We start from the raw sequence: 21,528 nt of genomic DNA, 5'->3' as shown, positions 1-21,528 counted from the left end.
TTCAAAGGGCTTCATGCTTTCTTCATATCCAAATTCTTTGGGAGCCCCTTCATGGTCTTAAAGTACTGACTACATTATCCTTTAACATTTTTATTTAAACTGGGAAGCAGGAAGCCACAATGCAAAGAAAACATGTATGAGAACAAAGCGCACCCCAAATAGGGATGCTGAACACTTTCCTAATATTGGTTAGTTCTGTTTATTCCTTTCTGTAGCCTTCCACTCGCCTGTCAGATGTGCTATGTTCCCTCTATAACTATGTCTGTATGTTCCACTGTCAAAATAAAGTCAGAACCAGACTTCTCATCTCTCCTCTTCTTCATGTCTGCCATTTTTACATTCTTGCTTCCTATCTGTGGAAACCACTTTCTCTCATCAAATGGCCTAGAGTAGAGCTCCATGAAGTATCCAACTCAGTTCATTCTTCAGCATCTCTTATCACCCCGTAATCCCCAGGCAGCATGTGGATATGTGCATGGACTGACTTTAGAGTTAAAGGGATCTAAGCTTTAACCCCAGCTCCACTGCTTACTAACTCTGTGATCTTGTGCAAGTTACTTAATCCCTCCATGCTTCAGTTTTATAATCCATTATATGGGCAAAGTAAATCTTATTTTGCATAGTTCATGTGTGATGTAATTGCATTATAATACTTGCACGATGCCTGCTGTGTTCTCTATGTTAGTTTCCTTTCTCTTCCTGTCCCAAAGTCTACCTCTTATTTGCCATCTTAGGACTGGTTTATGAGGAGGCTATCACAACATATTTTTAGGATCAATAATACTTTGTATGCATAGACTAATAACACAGATGTGCTTTTGCATGACCTCATTTGTTTAAGAGAACCAAAGCAATGTCTTAGAGCATTAAGACTCTGCATTTTGTAAACTTGAATTCTTACAGCTAAGTGGCGAGGAGTTCAAAGTTACCAATATTTCTCTTTGGATAGTTTGCATGTTGGATATTTGCTTTATTTTGATGGTTACTGCAGATAAGATCCTTAGAGATTGGGCCGGGTTTTACTTTTCTTTATATTCTATGACCTAGCACAGGACCTGACACTTCTTAGATGCTCAAATAAATGTTTGTTGAACAAATGAATGTTTCATTGAATACAATTGTGTGAGCTAATGAAAGTTTAATTGTTTTATACTGAAACAGAATATTTCTGTTGTCTGGTTTTTGTTGAGGCTCGGTTTGGCTGGCTGATGCTTAGTAACCATGTTTCCTTGCCAGGGTGAGGACAGTGAGGGTGCAGGGTCTGTATTTGGAGGGATGCAATGTGATCATCTGCCCTTCATACTTCCTTCTTTGCTTTTGTTGTTCATCATCTTTCCTACTACCTTGTAAACTCCCTGACAGAGATCACATATAATTTCTCAGTGCTTGTGGCATTGTTAATATTCAATAAAGATTGGCTGAAGAAAAGTTAGCATTTTGGGATTTTTTTGTATGATTTTAGAAGTGCCGTATTCTACCTTTGTCCTTTCTCATCTGTTCTGATTTATATGGGTCTTCTCCAGAGCTCTTCCACTTATCCTACCCTTGGATTTATTGTTTTTTAATCTCCCCCTTATAAATGCCACATGATTTATGGGAAAGGGTTGAGGCTTTGAAATTAAAAAGACCTGGATTTAAGTTCTGAATTTGTAACTTCCTGTGATCTTGAACAAGGTCTGTAACTTCTTGGTGCCACTTTTCTCCTCTGAGAAGGAGAATGATAATGTGTCAGCTACCTGGCAGAGCTATGTTGAAAATTGATTGGACTGTACTCATAGAAAGGGCTCTATAAGTAGGAGGTGTTATTACTATTTTTATTTCCATTCTCTTTACTTTTTTTTACTACTTATCCTAACTACTACTTCCTTCTCCAATTAAAAAAACATTCACTTTTCACCCTGGATCTCTTATTAGCAGCCACTGGAATGTTGGGAGTTGCTGGGGAATGAAATACTATGAACTACCAAAATTTCACTTCATTGGGAACCTTATATCACTTTGAGCAGTGATAAAAGCCCTAATAAGAATAACCACTGTTTGCCCTATTAAAATAATACAAAGACAAATGTGAGTTTTCAGGAAAAAATGTTCCTTGAATTGTAAAGCAAAGAATTGGAAAAGGAAATGACATGTGAAGAATCTAAGAACATAGCACATATTTAAATTTATGATTTTTTTATTCACTCTCTTGCTCTCTTCATTTATTACAACAGAGGCTAAAATTTTTCTCTCACAACAGGATCATTATCCCTATTAGATATAAGGACTATTTCAATTGTATTTTTTTCTTGAAATAAATGAGTTTGCTGGAATAAACTATTCAGCTCAATATTTTTCATCTTTCTCTAATACAAATATATTTGATTTCTATAAATCTGAGTGAGGTCAGTCAGGAAATCACACATATTTGTTTTCCACAGGGTATCTGAGCTATTAAGTCATGTTACATTTGTTATAGATCATGTTTGCTACTTGGCAAGATCATTTGAATGACTAAGAACAATATTTTAGAACATGTAATACAAAGAAAAGAACCAGAGAGGAGAATTGAAGCCAAATGTTCTTTATAAGAAATACTTTAAGTAAATAAAATATTGTGATTCAAGCACACTTCTTCATATAAAATACATACAAATATCATTCAATATTATACTTTTCATTCTTATGGTTCATATATATACAGATTTCTCTCACATAAGTACATATTTATATTACTTTTCATTACTTCTAATGTAATATGTGTATATATTCCCCTTCTTTCTTCCAGCCTCAATTATGTGGATGTTGTCTTGGCTTTGTGTTATTTTAATTATTTTGGCTATTGCTGATATGGATGCAATAGCAAAGACGACGCCATATATCAAATTTACGAAGAAATCTGAGGGAAAAGAGATGCTGGAGGGTTTAAAGCCATCCAGTGGCTTACCTCCAGGAGAAGAAGAAACACCCTTCACAGAAGTGGCTGAAATGGCAGAACCAACCCCTGACCCCTTGGTCCAAGATTCTACCTTTGGCACTGCCACTCTCTTCCCCTTTGAAAACTTCACTCTGGATACGGCCGATTTCTTTTTGAATTGCTGTGATTGTTGTTCATCTGCACCAGGGCAGAAAGGAGAACCCGGAGAGACTGGAAATCCAGGTATTTGAAAATATATGAAAAATACATTTCTCTCCTTTACATCCTTAGAGTTGAGAGGCGGATTGGAGGTGGAATTGCCCCAGGGGTTTTCTACATTGTCATGAAAATGGCGATAGGCCTAGGTGTAACTTGTGACAAATGAAAATGGATCCTGTGTAGCCCAAAGTGGTAGCCACTACTCTCCTGCATAGCTATTAAAAATATTAAAATTAAAATTAAGAAGGCGGGGTGGATGGGTGGGTGGGGAGTGATTAACAGGGAAACTTATCTGCATATATGCATAGCCCATGGACACAGACAATGGGGCGGTAAAGGCCTGGGAGGGGAAGGTGTGGGGTGGAGGGGATCAGTGGAAAACAACAAAAGCAAAAACAAAAACAAAGGGGACATCTGTAATACTTTCATTCAACAATAAAGATAAATTTTAAAAAATTAAATAAGATTAAAATTCAGTTCCTCAGTCAGACTAGCCACATATGGCCAATGGTTAACCTGTTGGGCAGCACAGACACACATTTCCATCACTGTGGAAACTTCTGTTGGGCAATGTTGGTTAGAGCAGAGATCAGGTCTACCAGCCCCAGCACAGGTGTGTAGCTCTTCAAGGTACACAGGCCCACTACCAGTACAATCTTTTCACTAATGCCTATGTAAAAAGGGAAAATGAAAATTCTGTTATCTCACAAGACGGTGTGCTGACTGATGGGATTTGGGAGTGCTATTTGTAGTTAGGATTAGAAGTGGAATGCCTGTGAGGTGGAGAATAAAGCCAGGATTCAGCTTGCTTCTCATTGAAATTCTGAGTCAACACCGAATTCTTGCCCGGCGATTTTCTCCATTGAACGTCATGATTACATATTTCAAAATTTCAGATGTCTTTCATATATACATTATGAATACACTCTCAGTTTTATTGTAATGTATTTCAGCTTTTACATGTCATATAGCAGAGAACTCAAGGTAAAAATGAGATCAACATGCCAAGTGCAAATTCACTATTCCCTGAAAAAAATTACATATAAATATTTGTTGTATCTTGCTTGAAGAATTTAAAGTTATGAAATCGGGACTTACACATCCTCATTAAGCTTTCCATTCATTTCATCTGTTGTAGGAACCTTTTGGGAAATGTGCCCAATATTTATGTAGACCTGAAATAAGAGGGTCAAGGAGCTGGGCTGTGGTCTGGGGCACTGAGTTCAGGGTTGCTAAAACATTATTGGAAACATAATGAGACTGAGAAAATTATATTTACCAGAATTTTTCTTAGTATCATATCTGGTTGGCATGCTGCGTGGGAGTGAAAACCCCCAAGGGCATGGCCAAGTAAACACAGCTGGTTGCTAAACAGTCTTCTGCACTGTGGGTCTGTAACATCAAAGCTTGTGTTTTACCCAGGGGTGGATTTAGCTGCGTTGTTCTCAGAGCTCAGCCCCTCCTGTAAACACACATGACAAATATTCCAAAGTGTGCCAAGTCATTAGTTTGCCCAGGATGCTCATGTGTCTTCGTCTGACTTGTTCTGCAAAAGAGCAGAGAGCTTAGGAGCTCAGCATGTTGAGGCTATCATGAAATTACGTTGGGGAAACTTCACTACTTCTGTAAGTCTCAGTTTCCAAAATAGTAAAATGAGATAAAAATTATTCCAACCGCATAGTCATCAAGACAACTGAATGAGTTTATACCTATAAGGACTCAGTGTGGTGCCTAGAATAGAATAAGTGCTCAATAAGTTTATTTTTTCAGTTAGCTGATCGAGGAGTCTTTTTCTACCTCATGAAATAGTCTGAGCCTGATAGGTTCCTGTTTTTGAGATTACTACAGAGATGTTTATTTTGACATTACCAATGTTTTAAAAAAACACAACTTTTTTTTTTAAAAAAAGTTAAAAATCTAGTATCAGAGCATCATTAAATAACTTGAATAAAGTTACTCATATTCTAATTTGTTCATTGGGTCTTAGCTTATGTCATCTTCTTAGGCAGCGGTTCTCAACCTGTGGGTCGCGACTCCTTTGGCAGTCGAACGACCCTTTCACAGGGGTCGCCTAAGACCATCCTGCATATCAGATATTTACATTACGATTCATAACAGTAGCAACATTACAGTTATGAAGTAGCAACGAAAATAATTTTATGGTTGGGTCACAACATGAGGAACTGTATTTAAAGGGCCAGAAGGTTGAGAACCACTGTAATCTTAGGGCTGTCTCCTCTGATTTTTTTATATCACTAACTACAGGTTAGCAATTTTTATTTATTTGTGTGGTTATTTGTTTAATGTTTATCTTTCATGGACTCTCAGCTCCATGAGGGTAGGGATTGCTGGAAAAATTTTAAAAGTTTTGTATGAATCTTTAAAAAATTTATAGTTGCCATGTAATATTATATTATGAAGTTTCAACAGTGATTCAACATTTATACACCTTCTGAATTCTAGTAACCACCTGTCATTGTACATAGTTATGATATTATTGACTCTTTTTTAACTGTACATTACATCCTCCTAATTTAAATTATAACTGGAAGTTTGTGCATTTTAAGCTCCTTCCCTTTTGCCCATTTCTCCACCCACCCCCTCTGGTAACCATCAGTTTGTTCTAGGGACTCCTGGAATGTTGATGGCTGATTTTTACCCCTAAGTGGGGTGCTTGGTTTATAGGAAGCCTCAGCAATAGTTCCTGAGTGAATAGGTAAAGTGAATAAGCCGGAAAACCAAAAGTGCTAGGTATTGTGGTTTTACTCAAAATTTGAAAGTGTGGTCCACGTGAGGTCAAGAGTCAGGTAATCATTCTGTTCTTGTTTGATATAGCACTGCTTCTCTGAATTATTAGATCTCTGCCACAAATCCAGGGACAAGTACTAATGTGCTCAATTTATCTATTCAGGTAGTACAGAATTGTAAATGAGACATAAATATTGTCCTTAGGACTCTCTAATAGTTATTCTCATCCAGATTTTATCATTAGGACACTGATAGTCACTAGTATTAATATGAGGACTGATCCCCCTCCACCCCCCGAACTAATGAATTTTGAAAGAGAATTCTTCTTAACCTTGATGGTTTTAAATTCTTTTTTCCAGGTCCTAAGGGAAAGACTGGTGATATGGGGGTCCCAGGGTCACCAGGAATCATTGGGCCCCAGGGTCCAAAAGGCCAGAAAGGAGAGAAGGGTAGGTAATTATATTCATTTCATGTCAAAACTCAAGGGATGTTCTGCATCATTTTTAGGACAGCAATTTGCTATGTAAATACCAGATTCTTGCAGGTGAGTCAAATTTGCTTAAGCATATTGCAAGTTATATTTGATACAAAAATGTCAACTTTATAAATAGCCACTTGAGAAATTTTAAACTTGCCTGGTAACATATCACACACACACACACACACACACACACACACACACAATTTTCTATCTCTCATTGGCCTCCCAGCTGACCCAGTGCCGGGGCAGGGTCCTTCCCAATATATTCTCATGTGAACTCTTTCTCAGGATGCAAATTAATTTCATACTAGATAGAACTAACTGGAGCAGGCAATCCTATTCCCTTGAGGTGGATAGCCTGCCTGCTAAGGTAACTATGACCTATCCTTTGGCTCACACTCAAATCGGGGGCAGTGTCAATGGTGGGAAGAGAACTGAATTCAAATGGAAGAAATCAACCACACAACAGTGACCTCATAACTTTACCTCATCTGAAAATTGAGGGGAATAGACTAGATATCTCTTTATACCCTATTTACTTTCAAAATAGATTTGTAGTTAAGGGTGTTTCATAAATCTTTTCCAGCTCAGGAATTCTATAATTCCACAGATATCAGTAAAGAGGGCATCCTTCCTGGGAAATCCCTGGTTCTGTAAGTGCATCAGGTATTGAGGGAAGGTTACAGATTCACTGGGACATTTAGAAATTCCTCAGTGAATACCGCCAGCTTGTAAAACTACCATCTATCCATCAAGGTAAATGTTTTAGCCTCAGTGTCACATGTCAAAAGACCTAATATCATCTATACATCACCCTCCACATGGCTCAGGAGCTGCCTAACTCATTTCTAGTAGAACGTTCAGTGAAGTAATTACTCAGAAAAGAGGCTAAGGTAAGAGGGAGCTGCTTCACACTTGTCAGCTAGGCGATTTTCATTCTCAGAAACATTTAATCCTTTTGTGGCTGAATTATGTCAGCAGAAAACCCTGTGAAATAAAGATGAGTTATGAACCTCCCCAGTGATTCATACATTTTGGAAGCTAGACTTCTGGAAGTAGAAGAAAAAAACAGGGAGGTATCATAAGATAAGGTTCTTAAGAATAAGCTTTGATGAAGGATCAAAAGTAGAAATTCATTCAGCCAGTCTGTGGCTTGGCAACTCCACTTTCCTTTTACTTCCAGTCTAGACTCTTAGTTAAGGGCTAAAGTTGAAAAGAAATAAATAGCTTGAACGACTGCATTCTGGCTCATCACACCCTGATTGAGTAAAACCCAGTGTAAGCAGTTAGAATCCCTAAGTGAACTTGAGAACCAGAATCACTGTAATAAGGCTCAGTATATGAGTATTGACAAGAACTGGAAACAGAAGTGGCCCTTCACATCCATTCAGGGTTGCGTTCCCTCCAAATGCAGGCACATTTTCCTGATGGCCAAAGGGTTAATTTCCAAGCTCTAAGCTTTATGTGGAATGGTAATAGAGGAGCTGGCTGCTTAGAAAGCTCTGCCGAACGGCTTATGGTGAGATTTCAGCAGTTGCTCTTGTGAAATTTCGGGGAGTTTCCTCTCATGACTTTTAATTTGACTTGGGATTTTTTTTTCCTGACAAAAATGAAACAACAAATGTTAGTTTTATATAAATAATGTGATTGGTAAATCAATGCCAACCACTGTAATATGCATTCATGTTCAACTCTGTACACATTTCTAAATTTTTTTGTACCTCAGTTTTCTCTGTGATAAAAGTGGTGACAAAAATATCTGTCCTGCAGTTTTTAAAGGGAGGTGCTATAAACTTTCTTAAATGAAAAGTGTCCTAATTGGTGAAATTGCTCTGTTGTATAAGTTCCCTGTTATATGAGAGGCTGTGTTAATATCAAATAAAAATTAACATTAAATTTAAAAGGCTAGATTAAATTATAAAATCATGTTAAGAGCTTGGAATATTACCTGGTGCAAGGTAGATGATCAGTAAGAGTCAGCTGTCATTCTTACCATTATTGTTGCTCTTCTCATTTGCAATTAAAATAAGTCTAGTGTGGCAGCTCTAAGAGGACTGGGCTTCAGCCAGGCCCAGGATAAAAGTCCATTTTGTGGTAATATGGCAAATATCTAAAAACCCAGATTCAAATTTTTTTTGAAGTACAAGCTGCCACAGTTCTATAATTTGTCCAAAGAGTATATGAAAAATTTTCTGAACAAAATAAAAATTGGCTTTCCTTAATGCTCTATGTCAGTGGTTCTCAACCTCCCTAATGCCGCGACCCTTTAATACAGTTCCTCATGTTGTGGTGACCCCCAACCATAAATTTATTTTTGTTGCTACTTCATAACTATAATTTTGCTACTGTTATGAATCGTAATGTAAATATCTGATATGCAGGATGTATTTTCATTGTTACAATTGAACATAATTAAAGCATAGTGATGAATCACAAAAACAATATGTAATGATATATGTATTTCCAATGGTCTTAGGCGACCCCTGTGAAAGGGTCATTCAACCCCCAAAGGGGTGGCGACCCACAGGTTGAGAACCACTGCTCTATGTCAAGGACACTATATTTTTTTCCTGGACGGGTTTTGTTTTTTTTTAATCTATATATATTATTCGTTCAAAATTCATAATAGGAAAGAAACAAACGCACACATCTGTAACAAAAGACTGCATGTTTTGAGTTTTGTGAAAGATTTGAAGAGCTGTGGGAAAACTGATGGAAAACTGAGTTCTGTTTGGAGAAATTGGTGCTACCCCCAAATCTGCTTTAAATGATTTACCATCAATTGGAATAAAATATTGCTAATGATGCTCAATAACCTTTTCCCATATTGTTTTACTTTATTTATTTAGTATTTTTATTGAGTTTATTTGGATGACATTGGTTAATATAATTATGTGGGTTTCAGTGTACAATTCTAAAATACATCATCTGTATGTTGTATTGTGTGTTCACTGCCCCAACCATATTGTTTTACTCTTACACATTTTGGTAAAGGAAGCATCGGAATGTGAGGTGGCTGTGAAATGGATGTTAGTTTTATCATAACTAATATAATTGGAAGATAGTTAATCTTGGCATCATTTTAGGACTTAAGGGAGAACGTGGGGACCAGGGAACAAGTGGAGTTCCGGGATACCCAGGAAAACCCGGAGAGCCAGGTAGGGTGTAAATATTCCTGTTGTAGAGTATGAACTATATCATGTGTGAAGTATAGTCCTTGATTTTCTTCCTATTTGTATTCCAAGTTATGAGGAGATAAGAGGGGTATATGAATTGCTATGCCTCTTCTAATAATTCAGTGTATTGGTATGCTGGAGTGTGAGTACTGAGCTGAAATTTGGAGACTAGATAAAGGCATCTGAGCTCTGTCCCTCTTCCTAGCTGTCTTTGGGGAAAGATTTTTGCATCTTTCTGGGTTTTAGTTTCTTTGCCTGAAAGGCTTGGGTTTGGATGGAGAATATGGAGCTGTAAGAGAACACTTGGATTGGGCCAAAATGCAAACTATAATGGAAAAAATGAGCAACTATAGTTTTACTACCCTTTATTATCTTAAGAGTAAAAAATAAATAAATAGAACTAGATACATGAGATCAAAATACAAGCTATTACTTTTAGGTAGTGTGAACTCTTCCCCTTATGAGACAGGTGCTGATGTGAGTGGCTCCATGCAAGAGACTCCTCCCACAACCATTACTGAGGCAAGAGCCAGCTTTCCAGCCCAGCTGGCGTGGCTCAGTGGTTGAGCATCAACCTATGAACCAGGAAGTCACGGTTCGATTCCTGGTCAGGGCACCTGCCCGGGTTGCCGGCTCAATCCCCAGTGTGGGGTGTGGCAGGAGGCAGCCAATCAATGATTCTCTCTCATCATTGATGTTTCTATCTCTCTCTCCCTCTCCCTTCTTCTCTAAAATCAATAATATATATATATTATATACATATATAATAATATATACATATATATTATATACATATATAACATTATATATATATATAACAAAATATACATATATATATATTTTATAAAGAGCCAGGTTTCCAGTCCCAGGTAGTAGGATTTGTTTCTATTTTGTGAGCTCTGTGATAATAGCATATTGTTCATAGCATATGTGGTCTGTAAACATTATTTTAATTTTTCATTTCAGGTGGACCTGGTCCTAAAGGGGCTAAAGGAGACAGCGGACTGGCGGGAGTGAAAGGACAAAAAGGCTCCAAGGGGGACACGTCTGTCAATGCTACCAAAGGAGACAAAGGAGACCGAGGGGCTGTGGGCTCTCCAGGCTTGAATGGAGAGCCTGGGGCCAAGGGAGAGAAGGGGGACCGGGGGGAGAAGGGCTACTGTGGGAACTCTGGGGAGAGGGGAGGAAAGGGGGAAAAAGGTGAGGTGGGGCTGAAAGGAGAAAAAGGTAGCAAAGGCGATACTGGGATGGAAGGCAGAAGTGGCCCAGAGGGCCTACCTGGAGCCCGAGGTGACCCAGGGGCTAAAGGAGAAAAGGGAGCTGTAGGCCCTCCTGGTCTGGTGGGACCTGCGGGGCCCAAGGGTGAGCTTGGGAGCAAAGGGGTCCGAGGATCTATTGGGAAGAAGGGTTCTCGGGGCCTCAAAGGTTCCAAGGGGGAGATGACCAGAGTCCCACGGTCGGCTTTCAGTGCTGCTTTATCAAAGCCTTTCCCTCCTCCCAATGTCCCTATCAAATTTGACAAGGTTTTCTATAACGACCAAGGGAATTACAGCCCTGTCACTGGGAAATTTAACTGTAGCATTCCTGGGGCATATGTGTTTTCCTACCATGTCACAGTGAGTGGCCGGCCAGCTCGGATCAGCCTGGTAGCCTGGAATAAGAAGCAGTTCAAGTCCAGAGAAACGCTCTATGGTCATGAAATAGACCAGGCCTCTCTCCTCATCATCCTGAGGTTAAGTGCAGGGGACCAAGTCTGGCTGGAAGTGTCCAAAGATTGGAATGGAGTGTATGTCAGCGCTGAGGATGACAGCATTTTCACTGGGTTCCTTTTGTACCCAGAGGAAACGCCTGGAATTTCACCATGAACTTGTGCTGAACACTGTAGTTTGGAGTGAGTGAAATAAGTCAGGTAACAGAGAATAGCGCTATTGAAAAAAATAACTTTCCTTATTTTTTCATGACTATAAAAATAATACAGAAAAAATGATGTCACTTAGTGTCAACTGCTAGTGCTATTTTAAGGCATCATGTTTTTAAAAAATAATTATCTATCTGTATTTGAGAGCATATGTCTGTTAACTTAGTAGATAGTTTTTTCATTTGATTATAATGGCATTTCTCAAGCCATTTAAGTAATTAATGTTTGTATACAAAAATAGAAATGAGATTTGTAATTAATAAATTGTAAATATCTTCTATATCTCACATAAATGTGTGCAACTATTTTCTGTATGAATGTGAGGCAAATAGCTGATCTATCATGATGGGCAGGTATCACTCAAAAGTTTCCAATTCTGTTAGAAAGGTTGCCTTCCAACTAAATGGAACTCTTCCCATATTAGATTAATTCTGGAAGAATACACAGAAAGAATGTTAATGACTAGCTAAAATATCTTTAAAATTAATCAGTGTGTAAAGATTTGCTCATAAAACACCTGTATTATATGGACTTATGTGTTGGGTAAAAGGTAAAAAGAAAGTTAATGAAGATATTGCTAAATTCAGTCATAACAAAGACCCAGCTATTCACCAAATTATTGTGTTTAGAAGAAGTGAATGTCCCCCAAAGACTCAAGAGTAAAAGTAGATCATTACTGAGCCCTTTCTTCATGGAAGAACATTCCATTTGGATAAATTCTTTGGATTCATCATCTCCATAATTAATTCCTGTTATTCAGTGATAACACTAGTGGAACAAGTGGGTATTTGGGAATATACTTGCAATGAGAATATTTAATAACGTGAATATAGAATAATTCAACAGCCTCATATTTGAAGAAGTGAATTTATTGAATCTAAATGGAAATTGGTTGAAGAAGGCATGTAGTTAGGCAGATTTACAAATCTCGGTGAGTCAAATCAGGGAGTGGGTGATGGGGAACTGGGGAACTTCCTGGTTTTGTTCTGCCAGACAGACAGACTTTGACAAGCATCATTCACTTTTCAACTTCTCTCTCTATATGAGAATCTCAAATATGTGTTTAGAGGAAAGCCATTTCTGGAAGTTATTATTATGAGTTACTGGGGAAAAAGTTGGTTCTGCATCAAACAAATGTTGGAAATGCTATCTCCTGTATCTCCGTCTTAGAAATTCATAAAGCAAGTCCATGTTCCCTGACATTCCCACAGAACAGAAATATAATTTTGTTTTATCCAAGAATCCCATGTTTACTTTGCATATAGGACTCATCAAATAACATCCAGTGGAACAGCCTCGTGTAGGATGCCCATTTTAGGAACATGGTGTTAGTTTCTTATCCGAAGACTACCTAGCAGGCGGGGGTAAGTTCCCTCTTGACATTTTCCCTTCCTTCAGCAGTTTTTCTCTATTTAGACTGTAATATTGCTTAGTGGAGGCTTTCCTGTATTTGTCAGAGGGAGAATAAGATAAGCCACATGATTAAATCAGTGATGCTTGCACTTAGAAATTTTCCTTTTCCATTTTGAGGCTTGGGTATCAAAGACATTCAGAAACTTAAAGTTTTGTTTCTCTTTTAGTATATATATATATATATATATATATTAAGAGATAAATATAATATAAATATAATATAAATATATTAAATAGAATATAAACAAACTTTTGTTTCTCTCTTTGTATGCATATATAGGGTGTCCCAAAATTCACGCAAGATTTGAATTTTGCGTGAGCATTAACAACAACAACAACAAAAAAATAAAAGCTTAATTTTACTTGGTTTATTGAATAAGATTCTAATATCTGTTGCCCTTTGATTTCAATCCCTTCAATTTGATAAGCATTACCAAGTACCAATTATGGCCCAGGAGCAGGGACAATGAAGACCAATGAAGACCACGGCTTTGCGTATGTGCCAGCAAAGCTGTGGAGGCCATTTACCTGATGTGCTATTCCATACATAACCCTACACTGCATACTTTATGAATCAATAAAAAATTTACAATTTTTAATTATAAACCTGTGTTTTCTATCAAAATTACTTCTTGCGTGAATTTTGGGACACACTATATATGTATAAATATATACATACATATATATATTTTTTCTTATGCCTTTTCCATTATTGGATTGAAGGGATTTGGGGAGGACAAGAGCCAACAAACTTAGGAAGATGAAAGAGAAAACCACATTATGATATAAAAGGCAGTTGGACAGAGGACCAGTAAGGGAGCAGCAATTTCTATGAAGAATTTATGACACCACATGTGTTTGTAGTAAACATTTATAGGAAGCCTGAAGTTAAGGGCTTAGGGTTAGGATCCAGGATTGGTGGCTAATTGTGAACTTTTTTGGGGTATCCACAGCAAAGACGTTCATAGCCTTTAAAGTGGCTTTGGGCGGGGGGGTGGCTTCTTGGTTTTTTATGGCACTTTTTTTTTGTTATGAGGGGAAGTAGCACAACAATGCTCCATTTTTCAACTATATCATGTCTCCCTTATTATTGAAAGCACAAAATTAAGGAGTGACCCTCATTTCCAGGATTTGAATACAGCCCCTACCTACCCCTACCCTAATGTCTGTCAGATATACAGACCTCTCCCCTGAATGCCCTGAGTATTAAACTGATAGAGTTAAACTGACCTCTCGAACTTAAAATGAAAAACCAAGCTTCTGAAATTTCCCCCAAGCTGCTCCTCCCAGATCCCGCCCTAACTCACAGAATGACCACCACTTCTGGGGTTGCTCAGACCAGAAACCTGTCTTTGATTTTTCCATTTCATACTTAAATCCAACCTGTCAGGAAATCCTTTTGATTCTTTCTTGAGAAGGTATCTAAAATTGGATGACTTCACACATGTCTGCTTCCATCATCCCAGTCAAGCCAACATTATTTATTACCTGAATTATTTATTGCAGTAATGTCCAAATTGGATCCACCCAAGTAAGACACAAGGGGCCTAGGGTTAAAATACAAATGGGATCCAACATTACATATATTTAAATTTTTTAAATCTATGAATTAAGCTAACAAATAGTTATTTAAAATATTTTCTGTCCTCCTACATTAATGTATGCTTTCATATTGAAAAAGTAAAAATAATCTACTTTTTGTATGACTGACAGTAAACAAAATATCAAAATTGCAATTGTGCATGTCTGAGAATTCTATTCATAGGCAGGTGGTATTTGGATGAGTAATAAAAGAAAGATATTCATGAATTATTAGCTATTTATCCTATAGATGTTATTTTTAAAAAGTTAATTTCAGAAAAATACTATATGTTTTCATAATTAAAATTTCTACATAGTTTATATTCCATGGACAGTATTTTTTCAAATTAGACCACTTTTGTTGAATCATTATATTTGAACATTGTGTTTTAAAATTTAATTTCAATTTGAAGAAATTGTTCTGCTGAACTAGCAATCAGGTTTGGAAATGAACCATGAATTTTACATATCATGTTCAAATATTGTCATTGGGGTTGCATAGGATATATTATCACCATTGTAAACAATATTGCAAAATATTTAAATTTCATTATACAAACTATGATCACATATGTTGTCATTTCCACCATCTTTTAAAATAACACTCTAAAATCTAGATCAATCAGGAATTTTCAGTCTGGACCTGCATAAATACAAATTTAGAGAGATATGAATTGTTTAATATGTTTAGCCATTAAGTCTGTAACTATTGCCAACACTGGGAAATTCATGAGTAACTCAAGAATGATGAACTATAACATAATGAAAAGCATGAAAATGAATGCTCAGCACAACTGAGGCATTTGTGCTCTCCAAGAGGAGGTAGATAAGTGCCGTTGTACTTCTCTTAATTAAGCACATCCATTGTTCCAGTCCTCCCCACACACCAGAGCAGTGTCTATCTGCCACGTTTGCAGCAGCGCAGCCCACTGGTTGTGATGGCATTTGGAGGCAATCACCTTCTGTTTGAGGTGCACAGGGCAGGAGGCCTGGAGAAGAGCTTCCCCGGGGCCTGGAAGATGCTAGTCATCGGAGTTACTGGTTAGACTGCAGTCTGTGCTGTAGCAGAATTGAGCCCAATTTCTAATAAAGGTGCCCTGGGCGTCATCATAAATTTACATGTTGTCTGTTTGTTTTTTGCAAGACTTCCTAAAGCATGGGGCCCAGGACAGGGAACCCTCTTGCTTGGGTCTAAAGCATGATATGAGAGTATCACCTATTTCTGCCCTGACCCCTTCAATCAAAGCAATTCTGTTAAAAGGAAGTTGGATCATTTTATTCCTCTGCTCAAAGCCTCTTGAAGCTCCCATCTCATCTAGAATAGAAGCCGAATCCTTACTATGATGAGAGAGGCCTCATGTGACCTGGCCTCTGCTCCCCTTCCCACTTCCTCTCCTGCCATCTCCTCCATGCTTGCCCTGGGCATTGCCCTCAATGCTGTTCCTCAAACTCACCGGGCATGTTTCCACTCAAGGCTTTGTATGTGCCTTTCTATCTTAATGGCTGTTACCAAGATAACTTCATGACTGACTCCTTTCTCTCTCTGAAGCCTTTATTTAAACATCAGCTTTTCAGTAAGGTGTTCTTTGACCACTCAATTTTAATCGCACTCACCACCATCTAAAGTGCTGTAGTTCACATACTGACCTTCTTTGTTTTCTGTTTTCCCATTGGAAGGTGAGTTCCATGGATTTTTGTCTGTTTATCGCTCTATCCCTAGCTAGCTCCAGGACAGTCAATATGTGTTCAGTGAGTAAAGATTGATAGGGTCCAAACTGATGTAGTAGTTGTAGATCTCTCCATAAGATGGTGCTCGCAGACTACCTTTGCTTTTGGTTTTTATCTTAAAACAAAAGCCAACCAACAAGTCTGTTGCAATGTAAATAAAACAGTAACCTCTACTTCACAATTAAGAATCTGGCTTCTACGGGGTTGCAGTAAGAAACAGCTATGAGAGGGGGACAATGTGTCAGGAACTGAGCTTTGTGTGTTCAATGAGCCTTAAGTGATATGTGCCAAGTGAGACCACAGAAGCATGGAGCAGTTAGACAATGTGCCAAAGACACCAGTGTGACAGTTGTGGAACCATGAACTCCACCCTTAACTAGCGGAGCAGGGCAGAGTTTACGAAAAAGCTTGGCTGGTGAAAACTGGTGTAATGGGAAAAGAACAGTAGTAGCCTAATTTCTCAAGGCGACCACCCCAAGTGGGGATGGGGATGAGAAGAACAAGAATCCACTGACAGCTGAGCAGGGGGTGCAAGACTGGACTGGGCCTCATGTCAAACTGCAGGCAAAACCAGTTCAGTGCTGAGAATGAGACTGTATTTGGACACTCTGATCAGTCTAGTGTACAATCCATGTGAATTCAGTGGAAAAATTTAATAGAAGTGCTTAATTGTTTTAGGAACTAAAATGAAAGAATGTTGATTGTTATTTGAATTATAAGAATCATACTGCATCTAATGGACATGGCACGAGAGCTTTGCATATGCTGAAGAGGGAAGTGCATGGAGGTGTCTCTCTTGTCCTGAGCTTGTGGAATGAGCCGAGGAGGCAGAAGCCTCACTCTTATACTCTCTGTGCAGTCATTCATTTACTTAGGGTTACTGACTGGTAGGCACTGTTCTTGGTGCTGAAGATAAATCAGTGAGCACAACAGGGAGAAAAACCTCTCTCTTCATAGAGCTTATGAAGAGAATGAATAAACATTCTGTAGGATATTAGTTATAGAGTATGTCAGGAGCTGATAAATGCTATGGAGGAAAATAAAGCAGGAAGGGGGATTAGGAGGATCAGGGTAGGTGGGGGAGGAGTGAGAGGGATTTAATATACAGGTCAGAAAAAGCCTCACTAAGAATGTAATATTTCAGCCAAGATGTAAAGAAGGCAAAAAAGCAAGTCCTCTCTGAGAAAGCTGGGGAAACACAAGAACAGTATCCCTAAGGCTGGAGCTCGCCTGGTAAAAAGTCAGTGGCTATAGGAAGTGGGGTGAGGTCAGAGAGGTAGTGGGGGGACAGAGTGTGTGGAACTCATAGGCTATTGTAAAGACTTAGGTTTTTACTCTGAATTTGGTAGATGCAGAGATGCGCCACCCAGATCCCCTTTAAGGAAAAACCAGATGCTCCTCTGAGGACACAGTGCTCAGCAGACAGCCTCTGGCTTTCAGCTCCTTCGGGGTCTGCCCAGCTGCAGGGCTGTCTCTTTTGAGGTGATGCCCTTCCCACGGCAGCCCAAATTTGGTCACCGAGAGAGGCAGGTGGATAAAGGCCAGGTCATCCTAGCCCTTGCTGGTCACCTGGATGGGCCATGCTCTCTACAGAGCTTCTGCCATTTGGCCAATGCTTTGCTAGGATTTCACTATAGTTCATCTCTTCCCTGCCCAGTTCTGTCTCCTCCCTTTTCCCTCCACAGCAGTTGATTCCTCATTAACATTTTGCATCTCAAAGTCTCTTTGCACATCTGCTCTGGAGACCCAACTGATGACCTTGAGGTGTAAACTGTGAAAGTGGTAGAGGATACAATTTTGTGGACCACTTGTTCACTGCACATTCACACCTGTGCATACCCCCACCTACACACACACGCACACACACACACACACACACACACACACACCTCTCCTTTGCTCTGGGTCAGGGCTGAAAGTACTAATTAGTTAATTAATTAACATTTTCAGAACACATTGGGCCTGATATTTAGATCCAAAGAACCTCTGTTGTCTGACTGTAGTGGTTAAGTACACAGACTCAGGCACCAAAAGCACTGGGTTAGAACTTCATTTACTAGCCAAGTGACTTTTGTAAGACACCTACTCTATCTGTTCCTCGGTTTCCTCATCTATAAAATGGGAATTGGGTGTTATGAATGAGTTTATACTTGCAAAAACTCTTAGAACTGTGTCTGGTACATAGTAAGTGCTAAACAGACCTTTATCAAATAAGAAAGCCAGCTTTATTTGAGTCAAATATGAGAGACAATGCATGTTGTATATGAGTCAGACCCCTTTTTGGGGTATTAGCTTTTCTGCTGATAGGCTTATGAGTGGGGAGGTGAAATCAGGATTGGTTTGAGTTTAGTGTAGTATCAGAGGTGAGTGTGTTGGTTGAATTGGAGTCATGCATTTGATTTAAGTCTTTCTATGGAATATCTGGTATTTAAAAATACAAAAAAGAGTGTTTTCTAAAGGATACATGAAATAAAGTTTTACTCCTTTGAAATGAGATTGAGGTTCACCCTTTCCTCTAAATCACTATTAATAGAGTTGATATATCAAACTGCAGGACTTCATCTTCCTATTTAAGCACCAGGACCATTGGATTGACACGCTGACCATGAGCTTCCTATACACCTGAATAAGGCACTGAATGAGAGCCTAACGAAAGATGGATGTTTTGCTGATCTGAAAGGTAATGGCAGTGACAAATGAGGCCTCCCAGTGGACCATAGCGAGGGGTAGTGGCAGGAAATTGCATCGGCTCAATGATTAAGGCAACATCAGCAGTCAGAAGACAGCAGCGGGGCAGGTGGCCTTGGTCTCGCTGCTGCCTCATTTGCTGCGCCTCACAGGGTGATGTGTCTGAAATGTGTCTGCGGGCCCACAAACCTGATCCTCCCCTGCTTCCCTCCCTTTTTTTCCTGAGGATAAATGAGCTACCACAATTTTGGAACATCCAGATTATTAAATGTCAGAACTATTGCCAAAGCAGCACACCCACTCTCCTTGGATGTTGAATGCAAGTTGAAATTGCCTCTGGCAAAAGGTTTTGTGAAGGTCTTATTCATTCCTTTTAATTCAAGAAAAATTAATGAACACCTACTATGTACCAGGCACTGGGCTCGATGCCAGGGATACGAAGATAAATGAGATCATTTCTTGTCTTCAAGGGAGTCACAGTCTAATGGAAGAGGTGACTAAGTGAAGACAATAGTTGTTTCATCTTTTCTGCCTCAAGGATGGTCAGAGACCTAAATGCCATGGCTATTATAGAGGACATTGAGAAAACTCTTCATCCAGCAAGTTAGTTGATTGATGTTCTTGTTTACCCCAAAGAGTACTAGGTTAGCAATTGATTTAGGAAGGTTCAGCCTCAGTGGGAGAAAAATGTAAACAAAATATTCAAGAACAACATTTTCACGATTGGGTGTTCCCATGTGGCACCTTAAATCTTGTTTTGAAGACCTTGGATTGATAAGCAGGAGAGGATTAAAGAACTCTTATCCAGAAATCAGAAGTTGACCTGGCAAAGTCAAGGACCAAAGGAGGCAGCCAGAGGCTTTCACCTGAGCCTGGAAAGGATCTCAGTGATCACTTCATCAGCTCCTCTTGAAAGACGAGGGTCCAAGGCCTGGATTCTGCTACTCAAAAGGTTGACCCAAGGACTCACAGATTGTGACATTCACATTCCAGTCAACGGCATATGACATACCTATAGAAATGTGCACACATGTTGAACGAACAGCGTGGTGATTTTAAACAGATGGCTACACCCATGACACCAGCATCCTGTCACGTTGGTGAAAATGTCCACAACCCTGCAGGGCTTTCTTGTGCCCAGGTCCAGTCAAATCACTCCACCCTACAAACATAACCACCACTCTAATTTCTATTACCACAGATAAATGTTGCCTGTTGCTGAACTTCATGTAAATGAAATTATACAGTTTGTAGTCTTTCATGTCTGGCTTTCTCCCCCAACAGTCTGTCTGGGAGATCATCATGCTGGTGTGTGTATCAGTAGTGCTTAAAATGTTGGACATCTTTTCATATGATGATGGGCCATTTGTAATCCTCTTTTGTGAAGTGCTTGTCCAATTGTTTTGCCAAGTTTTAGTTTATTTGTCTTTTTCTTATTGATGCATAGAAGTTCTTTAGATTGTCTTCTCGCAAAACTCCTGAGTTTTAACCCCCTTCTCTTTTTCTACAAGTGGGCCAATTTTTTTCCTGAGGCTCCTCCTCCCTTTCATTCATTCCTCTTTGGTTTCTGAAGTTCTCAAACACAAGCTCCCCTGACGGTGCTCTATGTTTGCAGGACTAAAATTGCTTCCAAAAAGCAAATCATGCTTAGATGTAAGTGACTAAAATACTTTGTTGTTACTTTGACCCCTAGGTATTTATCTTTTAAAAGGAAATGAAGCCAACCAACAGAATATCTGATGGTGGAATCTCATAAACAAGACAGTTGATGGGGAATTTTTTTGAGGTAGAATGGAGACAAGAATGTCCAATAAAGACACTTTTTGATGTCTCTGAAATCCAACAGTGCTGTCATTTTCTCTGAATTTGGGCCAATTAGCTTTAAGGGATGTTTGACAAAGGGAAACATTTATTTATCAACAAATGATTGCCTCATTTAAAAAATACTTGAATTACTGGTTTCAGGACTATTTTCAAAGATTAACCATTAATGACTTACTACCAGCCTGGAAACCTTATGGTGCAATGTCCCAGGGAGGCCGTTGTCTCAGAAACCATTGCCAATATTGGGATAATGATTTTCCAGGAGATTACAAAATGTGCTTAGGAAGTTAGTGAGTGATGCTAGATTGGGAAGTGGAATCTAATACCTGATAGGTAGGAGAATGATTTAAGATGACTTTGAAAATGAGGGTAAAAAAACAACAAAAATAAGAAATATCAATGAAGACAATTTATGTGATAAGGAGGGACAAAAATAAAAAGAAAGAAAGAAAGAAAGAAAGAAAGAAAGAAAGAGAGAGAGAGAGAAAGAAAGAAAGGAAGGAAGAAAGAAAGAAAGAAAAAAGAAAGAAAGAAAGAAAGAAAGAAAGACATTTAAAAAGAGGTGTGTACACCTGGCCAGATCCAAGCAGTCTTTGCCCATCCTCAAGAAAACATGTGTCTGAGATGTCCAACCTAAGCACACGGACCATTTAATCTCTCACTATAAAACCAGTTCTCAGCTGTGTGTTAAACACAGAATGGGGGCACAGATTTGAGACTCCTCATCTGTTTCTGCCATAAATATTTCACTATTGGTCACTTACTGTCAGGTGCTGTGATAGCTAATTGTTACACAACTTTATAAATTCTTTAATTAAAGTATTTATTAATTATATAACAGAGAGGTTGAAAGCAG

The 21,528-nt window shown here is 38.8% G+C and overlaps 1 protein-coding gene across 2 annotated transcripts in view; it reads left to right on the top strand.

Annotated features, from left to right (window-relative positions):
- OTOL1 (otolin 1) overlaps positions 1 to 12,743 on the top strand; it is a 38,834-nt gene extending 26,091 nt beyond the window's left edge. The window contains exons 3-7 of one of the 2 annotated variants that reach the window (XM_070403644.1): positions 2,768 to 3,139; positions 6,223 to 6,312; positions 9,431 to 9,502; positions 10,487 to 11,429; positions 12,704 to 12,743. In XM_070403644.1, the coding sequence (XP_070259745.1) occupies positions 2,776 to 3,139; positions 6,223 to 6,312; positions 9,431 to 9,502; positions 10,487 to 11,385 (1,425 nt within the window). In that variant the 5' untranslated portion in view covers positions 2,768 to 2,775 and the 3' untranslated portion in view covers positions 11,386 to 11,429; positions 12,704 to 12,743. Of the gene's footprint in view, positions 1 to 2,767; positions 3,140 to 6,222; positions 6,313 to 9,430; positions 9,503 to 10,486; positions 11,578 to 12,703 lie in introns of those variants that run through there. The other variant, XM_070403643.1, reaches the window with a different exon arrangement.
- The last annotated feature ends 8,785 nt before the right edge of the window (positions 12,744 to 21,528 follow it).

Source organism: Myotis yumanensis, unplaced genomic scaffold, assembly GCF_028538775.1.
Source record: "Myotis yumanensis isolate MYYU_CA2020_CCGP unplaced genomic scaffold, mMyoYum1.0.hap1 SCAF_2, whole genome shotgun sequence".
NCBI lineage: Eukaryota > Metazoa > Chordata > Mammalia > Chiroptera > Vespertilionidae > Myotis > Myotis yumanensis.
The sequence above is the reverse complement of the archived record's forward strand: the minus strand, read 5'-3'. Positions and strand labels throughout refer to the sequence as shown.